The sequence below is a fragment of the Erpetoichthys calabaricus genome, chromosome 11 (assembly GCF_900747795.2).
Source record: "Erpetoichthys calabaricus chromosome 11, fErpCal1.3, whole genome shotgun sequence".
Classification (NCBI taxonomy): domain Eukaryota; kingdom Metazoa; phylum Chordata; class Cladistia; order Polypteriformes; family Polypteridae; genus Erpetoichthys; species Erpetoichthys calabaricus.
The window spans coordinates 64,080,097-64,099,581 of NC_041404.2; the positions used below are offsets into that span (position 1 = coordinate 64,080,097).

Genomic DNA, 19,485 nt, shown 5'->3' on the forward strand with positions numbered 1-19,485 from the left:
TATGTTTTTCATATCCCTGAATTGAAGGAAGGACCTCAGACAATAGAAAGGTGACATATCTTAAAAATCTATTATAATTCAGAAAAAAAAAAAAGTTATTGTATGAAAATAAAATAAACAAATGGTAAGGTGACAGATGCATTTGCTCTAATTTTTAGGAATATGCAGCTTTGAATTGCAGAAACCTGCCCTGTTTTACATATTAAACCTTCTTCAGCAGGTACAGGATAATGGATTATACTGATAAGTGGCAAGAGCCTGTGTCTTGTCTAAATAAATTTCTCAGAAGTATTCTTGAGATGAATAGCCATGTAAACGTCAATAGACAAAAGCAAATAACAATCATACATTAAAACCATGGCTTTCTAATGTAAGCCTTCAGTTTACAGAGGGATTTTTTTCAACCCTTAGCCCCCTAGAATAATATCAAAAGCAGCAAAGTATTTATTAAAACATATGTTTGTGCATGCCTTTTGGCTGCCAGCCACTGTACACCATATAGAGCATTAAAGAAAGACTGGGCTCCTTTTAATAGCCAAAGCCTACAGCAATCACTACTACATAAAACATTATAAGCAAAATAATAAACCAGCAAGAACATGAAAAAAAAAACAATAAAGATGTTTGGAATACATAAAGTGAGAAGAGAAAGATCTGAACAAGGCATTGTGACTGTGAAGGTTTGCAAAACGAGGTCAGAAGAAGCAACTCATTTTATCTTGAGTCTAATATCTGAATCTGAAATATGGTTGAATCTGTTCTTGATTCTGATTGTGGCCAATTTTTGTTTCATTGACACATGAAGGCTAATCGCTAACTAACAAATAACTGTTTAAAGTTCTCTTTGCTTAAAAATAAAAGGGTAGGGGGCTATCTTTTCATGTAAACCTCTCATTCCATTTGATTATTGAAAGTGGATTCTTTAATTTAATTTGTCTGTGTGCCTCACTTTGAAAGTCTACTTTTCACATTTGAAATGTATACATAAATGTTTTATCCTCTTTTTGTTTACCTTGTACATTTATCCGTCTTTATTCAAACTGGCTAATTCAGTTCAGGGTTCAGCTTTAGTTCCATTTCCATTTTGTAAGTAGCATTTTCAACCAGACTGGAGGTACTGAAATGGCCAGATAACAGAATAAACAGGGGAAAGGGTTTTATGGGAAAACCTGACCCATTAAATGTGTTTAATATAGGGAATGCAGGAGTGTTTAGAGCTCACAGATTCTTCAAGTTTTTAAAGCTCTTTCATTATAATCTATTATTTGAGACAAATGTAAGCATGTTGTTAGGCATGCGATCGCAAAGATCAAATATCCACCCATGATTTTCCAATACACTTAATCCAGTTCAGTGTTACTGGGAGCTGGGGCCACCCATAGGTGAGGCAGTAGGCGATCTTTGTGCCCATACATATATACGCACATTCACTCTTACTCAAATCCAGGTGGGATAATTTGGATGTGGGATGAAAATCTGAGGATTTAGAAAACAAAATCACATAGATATTGTAACGTTCTTCACATCTTCTACAACTCTGTGATGTCCAGTACGATTTTCTACATTGTTGTGTGCAGGAGTGGTAGCATTAGTTCAAGAGAGGCCCACCAAATCAACAAGCTAACTAAAAGGACAGACTCAGTTATGGGACACACTCTGGACCACTGGAGGTAGTAGCAATGGAGAGAATTAAAACAAAACTGAGAGCCATTATAAACAACTAGCTGTGTAAGCCATGCTGTAAAAATCACAGGGTCCTAGAAACTATTGAAATCGTCAGAAAAAAAATTGAAATGTTGAGTTGACAGGTAATTGAAAGGAAATACTCTGGGCATCTCTCTCCTAGGAGGTTTCATTTTGCCGACGTGCTTGCCTTGCTTGTGTATTAGCAGCGGGAGGAAAAGTAAAAGGGATACCGTTTTGCCACTGTGCTGTGCTTGCTTCTGTATTAGCAGCTAAGTGAGTGAATCTTTCTTTGGAGGTTTCATTTTGCCGATGTGCTGGCGTCACTTGTGTATTCTCACTTCCGGGACGGACAGACACACACACTTGTACGCGTAGACGTTTATATATATGATGAAGCACATCTTCTCTCTGACACACTAACACTGAGGACTTTCAGCCAATTATCCAGAAGAAAGGTGTCAAGAAACTAGACAGGGGCTCTTTTATACCAACAGCAATACACCTGCATAATGCCTCACTGTAACTGTAATGTCTTTTAAAATTATCTTCCTTTTTAGTCTTTCTGGTGTGTGTTCAGACCATATATATAATAAAAATATATGTATTTATTTATTTATTTAAAGAGCTTGTCTGTGAACAAACAAATAGATGTTAGAACTTTATATAAAAATTGAGGGAATAATAAATAAAAAAAAGAAAAAAGAAAAGATAGACAAAGACACAGTTTAACTTCAAAATATTCTGTCAGATTTGTCAGGGAGGAATACATTATATATACCGGTAAGCTATGATACTTGCATTATTTAGCAACATCCCATGAAATCATATCTGCCATTCATGGTAATCCTGTTATGTTATATCCACAGACTTCCTAACGTAAATTTCAATGAGAAATGTCTGAGAGTAAAAACAAATAGTTTTCTGTTGTTCTTTACATAAAAAAAAACAATGTAATGGGAAACAGGGAGATTCACATGTAATCAATTACATTAAAAGTATACAATTAAGAAAAAAGACATTTAGAGAATGAGATGTGCTTTCAGAAAAGGTTAAGGGTCAGGTACATCTTCTTTACCTTGTGGAAAACATGGGATATAAAAGGCTTTTGAATGAAAAAGTAAATCTCCACTTGTCAGGGAAAATGTTCACTTTAATGTTTAGCTTGTCTGTAGGAATTGTTTAAGCTTGACTGAGTAAAGTAACATAAAATTGATTTTTGTTTCTTCCTTAGGAAAGATTAGGTTGTGAAACAAAAAGTAAAATTAAGTAATAAGTTGTTTTGTGGTATAAATTTGCCAGTTATGTACCTGTTAAAGACAGTTTTAGGGTGTAGTTTTCAATTTTTTAAAAAGTCTTTAAAATTTTTAAAATATTTTAAAATGTATTTTAAAAATCTCTCTGTTCGTATTTATTGCCCACTTTTTCCATAACAGGATCACACAGGGCTAAAAAATATTATAGCAAAACTGGGTGTCAGGCAGGAAATCCCCCATGATATTACCCATTCACCCCGTGTACATTTACAGACGCACTCACAATCCGTCTCATGATGACATTTGAAGTAAGCAGTCAACATGACTCTAAGCTGAGAAAGACTGAGTACTAGGAGGGACCATTTTTAGCAGAAGCTTAGTGAAGAGAATATTATTTTAAAAAGCATTGGCTATTTATTGCTTTCACATTTCCATCAACAAAGTGTTTTACAAAGAACTGAGGCATAATATTCAAAGCAACACAAAAGCAATTGGCTATTAGGAATCAATGTATCCAAGCATTTCAAGCAGATATTTGAGTTTTACGGAAATTAGACTATGCCTAAAAGATAAGAGGTAACAATTAGTTTGGTGCTAATTACAAAAGTGTGATGCCCTAAAAGAAAACATTAAGACTGACTCCTGGAAAATACTGGCACATATACTATAGATATTATTTAGAAAAATTAAGTACACAAACCCCATGACTTCCCTTTTCCAAGAAACATAATGTAATGGCATTGACAAGCTGTGTTAGCCTGGGGATGAGTCACCACAACTAGGAGCTGGCCTCATGTAAAGTGAGTAGCTTCAGGGCCAACTGCAAGGGTCCTACAAAAAGTCAAGTTTGCAAAGTTGCTAAATTAATTCTAACTATTACGTCAACAGTGAGCAGTTCTATTAAGGATAATGTCGTAAACTTGGTAAATGATCCTCAGCACAATAAGTTCCAAAAAAACTTAAAAATGAACATGGCAGAGACTGCGTAACTCTTGCTAGTCACCAAAAGGGAAAACATAAAATCTTTATAAATAAAATAATTCATTAAAAATGGTCCGTAGCATAAAATAAGCTCAGAGGAGCACAAAAGGTAAAGGAGCTGCCCGAAAAGGTTTAAGGCAATCCAGAGGCAAAAAGTCCCAATACAGAAAACCAAAGAACAGTCAACAAAACAGAGCACAGAGGTAAAGAAAAGTCCCATAATTCACACAAACACAGAAAAATGGCAATGAAACTCAGCAACAGCAACACATTCAATGAACCTCAAGGGAGTGTGAGCCTTTTTAGAGCAGAGAGCAGTATGTTGATGGTGAAGGAGAGGTTGCCCCATCTCTTGGGAAACCATCCACAAAACACATGACAAATAGAAAAATTAGACATAAAGAAACAAAATGATCAACAATGTTAACTTAAATAAAAAATATATAAAATCAGAGACACTCTTCTACAGGAAGCATCTTCTGAAAATGTTTACTCTGATACAACATTCTCATTGCCCAGGCATCATCATGAAGTGATTATAAAGGCAAATAAAATATTAAGACTGCAACAAGAATATAAATCAAGCTACATCATGTTCAGATTGCACAGTGCTCTACTGAGACCACCTCTGGAATATTGTATGTAGTTCTGGTCGTCACTAGAGAAAATCATAGCCACACTTGTAGCTATGCAGAGGAGATCCACCAAGTGCATCCCAAGATTTAAGGACATGCCCTACTCTGGCAAACTAAGAGAATGTAAGTCTCAAAGTAGACCCAGCATTAGCTTTATGCTGTTCCTAAGAGCTTTCTTTTGATTCTCTGTTTTTATGTATTTATTTTTATTTTGATTCTTGGATTGTGGACTTTGTTTTGTTTACTTTATTGTTTGCCTCCATTTTTTATTACTATTTGGTTTTATAATAATGTTGAATGACTACACTACTAAACTAAACTACCCATGAAGTTATTGCTGTTGAAAATCAGGGGTTCTACTAATAAGGTAGGTACTACATCACATAAATGTACATGGAATGAAAGAAAAATATGAATGTAATGCTGGTAAGTTTTAAAATTCATCTGGGCCTGTCTGGATATTAGAGGAATATTACAAATGCTATCCCTGTTATGGCAATTCCATTATTTTTGTTGTAAAAATAAAGCTTTCACATATCTGCTTTGCCAAAGAGTGCCACGGTAAATGGTTAATAATGTTGACTAATGGATTTAAAGTTCTTAGGAGAATGCTGAGCCTGGTTGCAATCCGACTAAAATCTGCATGCTATCCCCATTTTAGTGTGGATTGTTTCTGGATATGCTGGTTTAATTTACAACTTCCAAGATCTTCCGAGATCTGTGTTAAAATAATTAGGCTGCATCTGGGCTTGTGCTTGAGTGGGCCATGAGATGGCATCTAATCCATATTGGATACTATTAGATAGATAGATAGATAGATAGATAGATAGATAGATAGATAGATAGATAGATAGATAGATAGATAGATAGATAGATAGATAGATAGATAGATAGATAGATAGATAGATAGATAGATAGATAGATAGATAGATAGATAGATAGATAGATAGATAGATAGATATTTTACTAATCCCAAGGGGAAATTCACAAAATAAACTCCAGCTCCCTTAGACCCAGAATTATATTAAGCTGTGGTGAGCAGATTGTATTATTTTGCTAGCTTCAAACCAGAACAGATACATACATTTAATCTATTTCAGCCTTAAACTGAAAAAGATTTTACTCACTGTTTACACATTCAAATTAATATTGCAACATATTAAAAACAGATGTTGCTCAAAGTGGGTGGTGCACTTAATTTTATTTTTAGTATAAAATATATAAAATTAAAAGTACTGTATTTACTTTGTTACTACTTCTAAAATATTCCAAGTTTGTATTTTGTAAGTTCATGCTGTGGTTTTGATTCTGGTATTGTGTGGCACAGTTGTGAAGATGTAGTGCTGCTGCCTCACAGAAAGGAGATTGTGGGTGCTTCCTGCATGGAGTTTGCATGTTCTTCTTATCTATGCTTGGGTTTCCTCTGGACCAAAGACAAGAACGTCAGGTGAACTGGCATTGTTAAATTGGCTCTAGTGTGTGTGATGGACTGGTACCTTCTCCAGGGCTTGTGCCTGTGATTACTGGGATAGGTTTCAGCATCCCATTGGCCATGCCCTGAATAAGTGGGTTAGGAAAATAGACAATTCTGGTATTATCCTAGAAATGTATTGAAAGATTCATAATTTCTGTGTATCAAATCTGTTTAACATCCTTTACAATTCTTGAACCCACTTCCTAAAGAAATACCTCAAAAAAGCTTTGCTGCTACAACATTTGTTCCGTGTATTATTTTTTTGTTTTAAGCAAATTTGTTCATGAAAATTGTTTTATACAGCAATTGCATTTCTTTGGTTTTGTATTCTGTTTTATCTGGACAGCAATGCTTTTGGCAGATTATAATATCAAATATTGACCATTCATTAGTCTGAGTGCTGTTTTGTTGGAATTCATCAAACTACCCAGCCTTTGTAGCATTTCTTTGAATGTAGTCACTGCGACACTGCTGAAGTTATCTGGGACTCAGGAACTGGCATAAAACTCCCCTGTGTTCCTGTTGTATGAGAGAATCTTGTTCTGATGATACGCTGCCTGTCTGTACTTTTAACAGTTGCTTGTTTCAAGATGAATAAACATTTGAGGGACCAGCCGGCATCCCTGGATAGATACTGCTCCCTTGCCTGTCCAGGAGGCCATGGGAAAGGAAGATCAGTTGGGGAACGGTGATATTTCCCTTCCGTGTCAGAACATGGACACAGAAAGATGCCATGGCAGCAGCTACACCTGGGATTGGTGTCCCATCAACCATGGAGGGACATTCTGGTTGGGCTTGGGTGTCTGGAATGTCGGCAGAGTGGATGACTACCTGTTATGGGCAGAGAGTGCCCCATACACTGGGTGGCAGCATCCCATCTGACAAATCAATGTATGGATGCCCTCAGGCAGTTGGGGTTCCAGAGGCCTGCTCTGCAGGGTTCTGTGGGGGCCACTGGGGAAAACAGTTGGATACTGATGGCACAAAGACTGTTGGGGTCCTGTCTAGCCCGGAAGTGCTTTCCAGAGGCAATAGATTAGGCTCTGGACATACTACCGTGGGCAGAGATAAAAGAGAGCCCTCCACTTGGCAAGAGAGTTGGAGTCAGAAGGAGGAGGACAAAGTTTGTTGAGGACAGTGGAAGGAGGAGGGAAACCCACAGGGAAGAGAAACTGTGGACTGTTCTACTGTATATTGTGAAGAGAAGCTTGTTGAAAGGTATTTTCTTATTAATTAACAATTATTTGCACTTGGGTTGTGTAATTGTGTCTGGGATTTGGGGTGCTGCTGTGCCCTCTAATTCCCACAGCATGTATTAATAATTTCACCTCCTTGTGCCTAGTTTGGGCTTGTGTTTGTTTAAGTACAGTATGTGAAGGGACTAGGAAAAAGGATAAATGAACTTAAGTTTCAGGAATCAAGTACCCCCTGCATAATACTGACATCAGGTATGGAGAGAAATAGACAGAGAGAGCAAAGTTAAAGTAGGGACAAAGCAGTCAATGTTTCCATAGGACACCAGGTAGCAAACAACCTAGTTATGAGGCCCGTGATGTCTGAGTATACACAAAAGAACAGAGTAAGGACTTAGTGGGTCGGCAGCAAGTTGGAACACCTTCTAGCTGATGGAGGACATGGCTTTTAATTGTCTGCATATTTAACTGAAGACACAGAAATGCTTCTTATACCTGAACCAAAATCCCCTTTTTAACTGTAGGCTACTGCTCAATTGCCAAAAAATATTATGCCTGCACTTTAGCTGAACCTCTTCTTTCTTATTTAATAAAATGGTTTAACCGGACTGGGCTTGGGGCTTTCCTGGAAAACTGTCTGGAAGTTGGCCGAATGTGAATCATAGAACTATATCCCCTCCTACATGCCCTCTAAAACCGACTGGCTAGGCAAATCCTGTGAATAGCCCAGTCTATTTGCACAACAATCGCTACACAAGTTGCTGCTATAATGTTGGGTGAAAAAATCAAATAGCGAATCAACAACAAATTTCTCGCGAAATTGAACAAAACGGCCACAGAAACTTATGAAATGATAAAAACAGTGTACGGTGATAACAGTTTGTCTCGCACACAAGTTTTTGAGTAGCACAAACATTCCAAGGAAGGACAAGAAAATGTGGAAGACATTCAATGCACAGGTCGCCCACGCTCGTCTCGGATGGATGAAAACATCAAAATGGTGAATCAGATTGTTTGAAATGATCGTACTGCTTTTTCCGTGAAGCAGTTTTTGACTGACAAAAACATTCCTATCCTTGATCATCCTCCCTATTTGCCCGATTTAGCTCTCTGTGATTTTCACTTGTTCCTGAAAATCAAAAGTGACCTGAAGGGAACACATTTTTCTTCAATGGATAATGTGAAGACAGAAACGGCAAGCCTGTTGAAGCGCCTCAAGCAAGAAGACTTCCAGCACTGTTTCAATCAATGGCAGATATGTATGGAGCGGTGTAGAGATCGGGAGGGGGAGTATATAGAAAGTGACAATGTTTAGAATGCTGTAATTCATCAATAAATCAATTTTTTTCTACCAATCCAGTTATTTTTGTGTCTCACCTCGTGTATGTATATATACATATAAACAGTATATATATATACAGTATATATGCATGTATATACGGTATATATATATATTTATATATAGAGTCAAAAGAGAGAAGAAAGCACATGTGATTTTAGACTTTCTAAAAACCACAGTTAAAAAATGCTTATTGTGTACTTAAAAAACTGGCTATAAAAAGTAGTCATGCTTGATACAGTATGTGTGATATTTTAATGAAGAGAAACTTACTGAAAATTGAAATGAAACAGGAATGATTTGTTTTAGACATGTAAAAATAAAATTAAACTATTTTCTTCTTAATTTAAAATGTGCCTCAAAGATAATTACATTGTATATTCTTCATCAAATAATCATGAAAGCATTCATAATTCATTCCTGTTTTATGAGCTGCAAGACCCTGCTAAAAGGTTGCTTACAATGGCGTCTTTTAAATTCTACATAAAAGAGATAAGAAAAATAAACATGTTTACCTGTATTTGAGTCTAATGTGAACTTTCCTTCTTCGTTGCCAGAGATGATATTATAGAAGATAATCACATTTGGTGTGGCATCATTAATCTGAGCAGATACACGCAAGACCTCTGTCCCTATAGCTGAACCTTCTAGAACTGAAGTGAAATATTCACTGTGCTGGAACACTGGCACATAATCACTGAGGCTCACAACATTCACGGTTATCTTCGCCACGGAAGACAGGTGATGAGGTAGACCTCGGTCTGTTGCCTGGATCTTGAGTTCAAAAACCGATGTTGTTGCATCTGATAATGTCTTCTCTAATCTCAGAATTCCAGTAGATTCATCAACTGAAAAGAAGTTGTTGGCTGAATCCACAAGAGAATACATCACTTCTGAATTTATACCTTCAAGAACAAAGAAACACAAAAGAAACTGTATTATTAAAATTGTAAAATGTAAATTTTTAAAGAAATCAAAAACACATTTAGCAAGGTAGAGTAATAAATGCTACTTGCAATTTTTTCAGCCATCCATCCATTTACTAAACCCACTTAATCCTGTCTTTTTAAAATCAACTAATGAGACTGAGAAACAATGATACTTAAATTGAATGGATGAATAGATTATTTTTCCTCTACTGTTCTTTTTTTTTTTTACTTGCAAAGCTGTGCAGGTTGAGGGATAATGTGAAATTACTTGAGCATGGATCTGTGAATGTGTCCTGCCATAGACTGGTGCTGCACTCTGAAAAGGGACTTGGAATTAAATTTAGCAGATTACAAAATATATGGATGGGTGTATTCTGTTAACACCTGTTTTCAGTTATAAGTAAGATCAGACAAGTGTGTTAAAATATTACTAATGAATCCATACTGCTGAGGATGGTGAAAAGTAATGTTAGTAGATGAACACCATATACTGTAAGGGTTAAAGTTACATTCCATGTCATTCAAACTAAAACGCATTTTTCATTAGAACTGTAGCTCACTGTATTTGCTATGGTTTTCTATTTCAGTTATGCACCTGAAAACAAAGTAAATGATGGGAGCTTTGTTCTTTGTATGCCAAAAGCTTGCAGATAGATAATCCTTGATGTAAATGAAGTGCTCTCTGCATTGTTCTATTACAAACAGTACCTTGTTCTCTAACTATCTCTCTGCCAACACTAGGCATTGGAAGAGCAAACCATTCATATACAGCTTCCTGGCACAGATAATAAAATATCTGTGGTTCCAAAAAATAAACAAAACAGTATTGCATTGGCATAAGATTCCAAATGTCTAAATCTCATGCCAATACCCTCCATTCCTACAGAGAGAGAAACGAATATTACAACCAAAATGATAGTTTTTATATGTTATTTACCCCATGTAATGGTGGCTGAGAAAAATCTTTAACCTTAAATTTTCATGTAAAACAAAGATAACACACTTTCTGATAGATTGGGCACCTATGGAGACAAATGCTGGACCACAGCAAACAATATAAAAACGCTCATGAAAACAATTTTGTGTTAATCGTGTTGCATAATCTACACATGAAGTCATCCAGTCATATTCTCACAATGGGCAAAACACAAGTATTTTTTGCAAAACTTTCTGAAAAATCAAAGCAATAATGGATAACTTGATTCTTATACATTTAATTACATGCTTTTGTTGCTACTCAAAACGCTTAGACACCACCACTAATGTGTAGCACCCACCTGGATGATGTAATGGGAGCCATTGCTGCAACAGTACGCTCACCACACATTAGGTGATGATGGGGTGAGAGAGATAGCCACTTAGAAACAGGGGTGATAAGGGGACCAGAATGGACAGGGCACTGATAGGCAGTTTAGCCAGGACATTGGGATAAATGGTACTCTTTTTAAAAGATGTCCCACTACAGACTACAGACAGTCAGGACATCAATTTTACACCTCATCCAAAGGATATTTACAGCACAGTGCCACTGGGGCATTAGGATCTACACACAGACCACATAGGGTAAGTGCCCCCTGCTGGCCTCACCTATACTTCTTCCAGCAGCAACGCAAGGTTTTCCCATATAGTATCCAATCCAAATTCTGACTGGGCTTGAACACACTTAGCTTCAGGTGGATGACCTGTTCTGAAGCGTAGGTGGAATGGCTGCCGACATAACTCATGTGACACAAGTAATATGAGATTTTTACTTGGACAGACCTAACATTGTTTGCTGTTGGTCTCCATAAATGCCCATCCTATCAGAAGGTTTGTTATCTCTGTTCTCCATGAACACATGATATTAAAAAATTTTCTTGGTCATCTCTACAAACTACATGGGGTATGTGACCTCTATCCATCCATTATCCAACCCGCTATATCCTAACTACAAGGTCACGGGGGTCTGCTGGAGCCAATCCCAGCCAACACAGGGTGCAAGGCAGGAACAAACCCCGGGCAAGGTGCCAGCCCACCGCAGGGTGCGCACACACACACTAGGGACAATTTAGAATCACCAATGCACCTAACCTGCATGTCTTTGGACTGTGAGAGGGACCCAGGTTCGCTTCCTGGGTCCTCCCTGTGTGGAGATTGCATGTTCTCCCCGTGTCTGCGTAGGTTTCTTCTGGTTACTCCGGTTTCCTCCCACAGTCCGAAGACATGCAGGTTAGGTGGATTGGCGATTCTAAATTGTCCCTAATGTGTGCTTGGTGTGTGGGTGTGTGTGTGTGTGCGTGCTCTACGGTGGGCTGGTGCCCTGCCCGGGTTTGTTTCCTGCCTTGAGCTCTGTGTTGGCTAGGATTGGCTCCAGCAGACCCCCATGACCCTGTAATTAGGATATAGCAGGTTGGATAATGGATGGATGGATACCATTATTTTGTATTCATGCAGAGTTCAAAAATTGAGAATGAAAAACAGATAATGAGCAGAAATGTGAAGATAGATAGATAGATAGATAGATAGATAGATAGATAGATAGATAGATAGATAGATAGATAGATAGATAGATAGATAGATAGATAGATGATAGATAGATAGATAGATAGATAGATAGATAGATAGATAGATAGATAGATAGATAGATAGATAGATAGATAGATAGATAGATAGATAGATAGATAGATAGATAGATAGATAGATAGATAGATAGATAGATAGATAGATGAACATTTCTAGGGGAAGGTAGAACTTCACTGAAGCACAAGAGAAAGATAGAGAAATATATACAGTATATATAATTTATATATAAATAATAAAACAAACAACAACCCCCTAAACACACATAAGAACGTCTGGATTGGATACTGGAGAAACTGCTGCAGTCAATAACAGGGCTATAGGTCGCACTAAGATGATCAGATCTGTCCAGATGTTCATTCGAAGTTATTAATATTTGAATAAAGCAGGTCCGATATACATTAGCAAATTATCAAGTAATAACATGCAGCACATCCTTGGCATGTGCAGAGGTTAGGTTTCTTGGACCTCTGTACTGTAAATGGCTAAGAAACCCAGAAAAATCAAGCTATTCCTTGATCCTGCAATCCTTTAAAAAATTAACTCAGGCAGTCTTACAGCCGCAAAAATTAATTAAACTGGTAAATGAATTTAGTCTTTAAATGTCTAGCATTTGCTGCTTTTCTGTGAAAATCTAAAATGAGCTAGTATAACAGCAAAAACAATTCCACAAATTTATCCTGAAAATATTTAGAAGGATACTTATAAGTGGAGTGGAATAACAAAGCTTTTGCATGGAGAGTATAATAAAGCATTCAAGCACACATACAGTACATCCAGAAGCCTTAGCTACAGCAGGTCTAAGTAAATGTGCAATGTGTACCTTTGTTGCAGTGCCCCATAACTGGGCTGGTTGTTATCTTATCTGGTGAGAATTTAGTATTAATGGAGGTGGAAGGGTTTAGTTTTGGCTTTCTCCTATGATATGCAGTTCACAGATATGGCAACTTAGGAGTAACTTGGAGTATCATGGTGACACCAAAGAGTTACCTGGCGTTTCAAGAACTATTCCATCCTATCTATGCAGGATGTCAGATGTAACTAACTTGCTTTTTCTTCTTGTTATCTTGATTCCTTCCACCGACCTATTAGTTATTTCTTTTTTCTCTTAATTTTTTTATTTAGTAATTGTTCACCTTTCTTTGCTTGCAGAGACATCATGGTCTATTTTCTTTCTCCTTTTCAGGTTTAGCACAGATAACTTTAATATGGGGCAGCCATGTTAAAATTAACGTTGGGTTCACTTCTGGGGTCATAGCTGGTCCCCCACTGAAATTAGATTGTATTTTAAAGTGCTCTCCAATGGGTCATATTGCTGAGCTCTGAGGCTGTACTGAAACACCAGACATTTAGGATTGTTCCTGGCCTAACTATTCATGCCACTAAACACTACAAATCTTTTTATGTAAACCCATTCTGTCACCCAATTTGGATTTGATTTGGATTCCCCAAATTGCCTCTCAAGTTGGATCATTCATTACTATTTTCTGGCAGCAGCCTTCTAAAGCCAATTACCAGCCTGTCCCTTCCATGGTCATTATCTTTTATCTTAACATACTTTGGATAGATATTTATATATATTCATCTTTTATTAAGCCATATCTTGCATTAACAATGAATACTTCCAATAAATATTTGGAGTATTCACAATATACGATCATTAAATATTTTATATTCTAAAATAAATCTGTACATGCACAATTTAAATGACATGCATAAGATTAAAAGATTCAGAAATATTATCATTTGTGTTTCCAGAACATTAAAAATGTCACAGAAAATCAGTAATGCAATAAGATAATATAGTTGTGTCAAGTAAGAATGCTGTTCATAGAGTATAATATCCCAGTAATTTTATTTCACCGTAATATGAAAACAGGGGTGTGGTTCATTGAATTTATTTCAGTCAACGTTCAAATCTTGTTGCAAATCCCTTTTGTTCAGTTATTTGATGTCAGCTATTGTCACTTTCTGCTCTTCCAGTTTACACAAGCCTTGCCCTAAAATGAATTCCATGTGGTTTTGCTGTTCTTCCTTCACAACACACCTGAATATATTGCACACACCCCAACCTGAAATACATTTTAAATAAGTAAAGACTCAGCAAAGAGACAGGGATATTTCTTGTGTCAACACTGAGCATATTTTGGCAGAAAAGTACTTGGGGTGTGTAGACAGGCCACCCAGCCATTTATTATGAGAAAATAAGAGTCTTGCAGAGTAGTTTTGTTGTTTCATAAAGGAAAGAATATAATGATTGTCAATATTGTTATCTGTTCAGAACTGTCTGTAAAAATTCTGATAAAGAAGTCTTCTGCATAAGACAGAGAATTTTCATAAGGATGGTTAAAAGTTAAAATGATGTTTCCCATCTCGAAATGCCTAAAAAAATAAGCTGGTGTAGTCATTCCCTTTAGTCATATATTGAATTATTTTATAAAAGATGAGAAACATAACATGACTAAATATGCAGTTACAATTTAATAAATTTTAATAAGTCTTAATACTGACACATCTTCCATCTATTCTCCTAACTTATGTAACATTGAGCAGCAACAAGGGGCACAATACCAACAATTACCATATAGAAGGTGTAAACTGGCAATTTCTTGTGCCAGTTTAAAGTTAATAGTCCTTTAACAGCGTTTCTTTAGCTGTAGAAGTAAACCTGATTCCCATGTTAACATAATCCCAAGTACTATTTTATATGAAGAACCTCTTTACGTGAAGCTGTCTTATCATTTTGCTCATGGTGTCGGGTGGAGACAGAGTGCTAAGTGTGTATGTGCTAACCTTTTTTTTTGGATTGTGTTTTCTTCTTTAAATTAATGAAATAAATAAAAAATAACACAAACACAAAGAGAGCATACCGACTCCATTAAGAAGGGGTAACACCTTGTATCAATCCGTGGTCCGGAGCCATTTTTCCAATTGAGATTAGAATAGGTTATATCATTTACTTAATGGGACTAATTTATTGTTTGCATTCGCTAAAAACATTTCACACTTCATTAAAATAACAGTTTATTAACATGAAATAGTCAAAAAATTCTGTTATATTTAATGAATCAGTTAACTCTATTGTATTTTCCCTAAAATCAGTGAACAGTAGCATAGATAGTGCATCATGGTGTTGTAAGGTTATCAAATCCAATCCCTAGAACTGCGCGTTCAAAGATGGTAAGTTTTTTAACTAAATTTCTAACAAGAGACTAATATCCCCTTAACTGAAGCACCTGCTGTAGTAGATCTATTGTTGGCTATTTTTAAATATATTACACTACCTTTATTGATGTTGATTTGCTTCCAGTTAATTGATTCAAGGATACTGTGCGATTCACTGTACTCTCCATAGATGGTGACTGACAGTCTCTTATTTCTTTTTATAAAATATGTGCTATATACATTTCCAATACAGTGTTAAATGACAAGCATTCCTGTTTGTCAACAACAGTAATATTCAAAAAAGCAAAAAAGTGAGAAAGGTGACATGGGGTGAGCCAGAATTAGTTTAAAGGTATGAACAATTGTCATGTTACCCCTTTTTCACTTTTAGTATTTCTGCAGGTGCCCTGCAATAGACTGGTACCAAATCTAAGGTTCTGCTCACTATCTGATGCCACCAAGACACACTTTAGCCCTGGAGACCCTGGAATGGATTAAGCAGATTTGAAAATGTAGAATTTTATATATTATACAGAAGGGAGGTCCTTAGTCATTAGGAAGTGTTCCATTGTTATCACATCCTATTGTATTTCTTTAGCTTTGCTAAGATGCTAGCTTTCTGTGGTTATGGCCCTGGATTTTACATTTTTGATTCTGTTTCTGCTGTTACATTGTTCCTATAGTGTCTCTCAGTAATATTTATGGCCTTGTGCTAATATTTGACACAACCTTTTCTTTCTCCTTTTGTACTGTTTTTTGACATTTTGTTAAAGTAATTAATTTCTTTCATTTGTTTTCATGTTCCTTAGCAGTTTGATTTACAGTATGAATGATTCTCTAAACCATTCCACTAGGAATTTACTCAGGTACTGCTAAGACACATCCAAGGCAAGAGTGGGTTAGCTAAAGACATTATGTCAAAGGTTGGTTAATGACATAAAACATCCAAAAACAAGATACATTTCATTACAATATCTTGGATCAACTACATTGATTAACTATGCTTAAAATTTTCCAAATTGCTCTAACAATAACATAGGCAGCTACTGTAAGCGTACATTGCAATTTATTGACTTTTGCTACCTGTTCCATGAAATCTGTACAAGGCTTTGGAGATTTCTGTATCATTGAGTTATGACAGAGCGCATACTGTATTGAGTTTAGCCCCAAGCATGCTTCCGCCTTTTGACTCCCAACTGCAAATCAAGAAATAGACTCACTTGGCTAAACAACTGATTTATTCCACCAAGAGGCTTATTATTTGTGAATGCCACACGGGCTGGACAGACATCCCGACCAGAGAAGGAGATGGTTCCTTACCCAGACAGGACGCTCCAAGTGGACAGATGGGCATCCCAACCAAGAGGAAAAAAGGAGCCAGACCCGGAAGTTACAGTCTCAGGAGATGGATGGATAGCCCACCAGAAGTGGAAGATAATGCTGGGGACATTTTATTCCCCAAAAACAGGAGATGGGAGCAACCCTCCATATCGGCACCCATTTGGGAACCAGTAGGGAATGCTGGGAGATGTAGTCCAGCAATACAGCCCTGCTGGTGACCATGGGTGCCACAAGGTGGCGCTGTTGGAATTACTTTCTTTGGGCATTGGCACTGGCACCAGAAGTACTCACGGGTCCTCAATAAAAGGGACCGCACTTTCTTGTCCAGGTGAGTTGGAGATGAGAGGACGTGGAGTAACATTCAACGGGAGGAGGGCAGTGCGGTGGTGAGAGGAATTGTGGAGAGAGGAACCTTTGCTTTTGTTAACTTGCAGAGGTATTGTGTATTTTGAATAAATAAACCATCCATTATTTAAACCAGGGACTCTGTGTGTGTTCATGTCAGGGTTTGAGGCTTGCTGATGCCCCAGATTCCATATTGTACACTCTTAGCCCTGAAGACATTGCAGTACTATCTAAAGCAGATACCTTCTCTAACTCCATTAACTCATTTTACCAAGGACAATCTCAGGGTATGGCCATATATCTTCAATTAAATCAATAATGTCTAAGCAAAAGTTAATTAGTTAAATATTCTGACTTTTTTGATTCAACGAAGATGCTAAAGAAGTGTGATTCATTTCTAGAGAAATACTAGACCAAATTTGGCTTTAGAAGTATTAGAACTAATATAAACACGCTGTATCATTAATGTGGCATCTTAAAATGGTGCACTAAACAACAGGAAATGTTACATTTGAAGTGAAATAATGTTTTATTATAAGGAAGAAAACATTTACACTGCATTGTCCTTTCTTCTTAATACTGACCTGCCTGCTTTATTTGAAAGTAAGTACAAAGATGTTATAATTTGGTTTTGTTGAATTAGTAGAATTTTGTACTTAAATTGGAAGTTTTTGAGGTTGAGGATTCTGTTCCAGTCATTTTGTGTTCAGTATTCTTAATGGTTTATGAACCATTGGTTTTATTTTTACAACATCTTAAATGTCAATTTAGGTCCTTAATCGCTGCCTCTTGAGCTCCTCTCGTTAAGTCAGCTTCCCTGCATTTGTTTGGGTGTGGCCATTAGGTCATGACCTGTTCATAAATGACACAACAGGATAAGAGGATGGCTAGGGGTTTGTTTTATAATCTGATTGGCGGATACCAGCTTTATATCAAAAAAACTTTACATATATCATGTGTTTCATTCGGTTTTGACTTCCTGCTAGTTCTTTCAACCTTGATTTTTGTCTCACGTCTTGGCTATGGCATCTATTAGTATTTTTTTAAGCACGTCTCCTGGTTCTGCTTTAAAACTTTACCTGTCAGTTCACTGTTAGGGCAACAGTAAAATAATGGAAAGTGCTCAAGCAGTGTAGCACACTCATAGATAACAAATAGTTCTGTATCCTAATGCATAAATGTCAAGGGGTATTAGTAGGAAGCAAGAAGCAATTAGTTAATCCTTAAACATTTTTAAACAGAAACAAAGACAATTAAAAAGAGAAAAAGAAAAAAACATATATGTGTAGAGCTCTCACTATAGCAGGCTTTGTTCATCTGGATTCTCCTTTGAAAGGCAGGACTGACATCTATATCTTTTGATGCAATGTTAGAAGACAAATAAAATTTTCATTTGTGATTGCAAACAAAGGAAATAGACAATGGACAGAGTTGTACTGCAGCATTACTGCATGTATCCACTAAATAAACACCCAATGCATTGTCCAGAGGCTGACAGATTGCTATGTTCTGCAATTACTGCATTCTAAAATAGTTTGGAATTTTAAGTATGATGATAAACTGAAATTAGCACAACAAATGGCAACATAAGCAGATTGAAACAAGAGACATTCATCAGGAGCTGCCAAAACCTGTAACTTGTCCAGACTAATTTTGGGTGGAGCTAGGTTTTCTTGGAGAAAGTTTCTTGACATTTGAAATCATTTTAAATAATTAAAGTACATTACACCTACTTATGTACCAACCACATGAAGACATGTTGTCATTTGAAAAAGTGTAATTGAATGACTAGCTGTTGACTTAAATAATCTGGGATAAGACTAAAATTTTACCTAACATTCCAGGATCCTGAGACAAGTGAATTCTGTAAGTTTTCTCCACAGTTACAACACTCTAAATAAAAAAAAAATTGAAGGGAACTTGGAAGACAGCCAATCTTTCACAGACAACTTATGTCTCTGGTTATCTGAGCAATATGATGAGATTCCCCTATGTTGTATTCAGACAAGATAAAAGGATGAGGTTGGGCCTGCCTGTCTGATGAATGTTTTATTATCTGCAGGCATATACAGGATGAGGAGATGAAAAATTTTGCCATGCAGTGCATGAAATAACAGTTACAGTTTCAGCCTTAAATATTAAAACCCTGATTTTTACTAAATATATAGCCTTCTATATACCGTTGTGTTTTACTGCTAAAGAATGGTGTAGATGCTGAAACATCAGATTATAATACTCAAACTCAATAAAGTGAATCCTAGCAAGTTGTTCAATATTTCTGGTGTTGTCCATACTATAATCTGTGCAGAGTGAAGCAACCATTTGCATCTGGAAACTAAAAGGCATGTCCTATTCTGAGAGACTCAGGACATGGAACCTTTTCAGTCTTGGGTGGAGGAGGTTGCTTGGGGATGTAATAAAGCTATTCAAAGCTCACGCAAAAGTTTTGCAAAAGTTTATCTAGCAGAATTCTTTCAATGAAAGTAAAATATGTACTCAAGCACATCGATGGAAATTAAGGTAAATTGTATTTAATACTGAGGTCAGGAAGTACTTCAAAATAAAGGGACAAAAACTCTATCTAT

The 19,485-nt window shown here is 36.6% G+C and overlaps 1 protein-coding gene across 1 annotated transcript in view; it reads right to left on the reverse strand.

Moving 5' to 3' along the window:
- The window catches only part of fat2 (FAT atypical cadherin 2), a 203,723-nt gene that overhangs the window by 46,014 nt on the left and 138,224 nt on the right, over window positions 1-19,485 (reverse strand). The window contains exon 14 of the mRNA XM_028813216.2: window positions 9,077-9,466. Coding sequence (XP_028669049.2) covers window positions 9,077-9,466 — 390 coding nt within the window. The remainder of the gene's footprint in view (window positions 1-9,076; window positions 9,467-19,485) is intronic.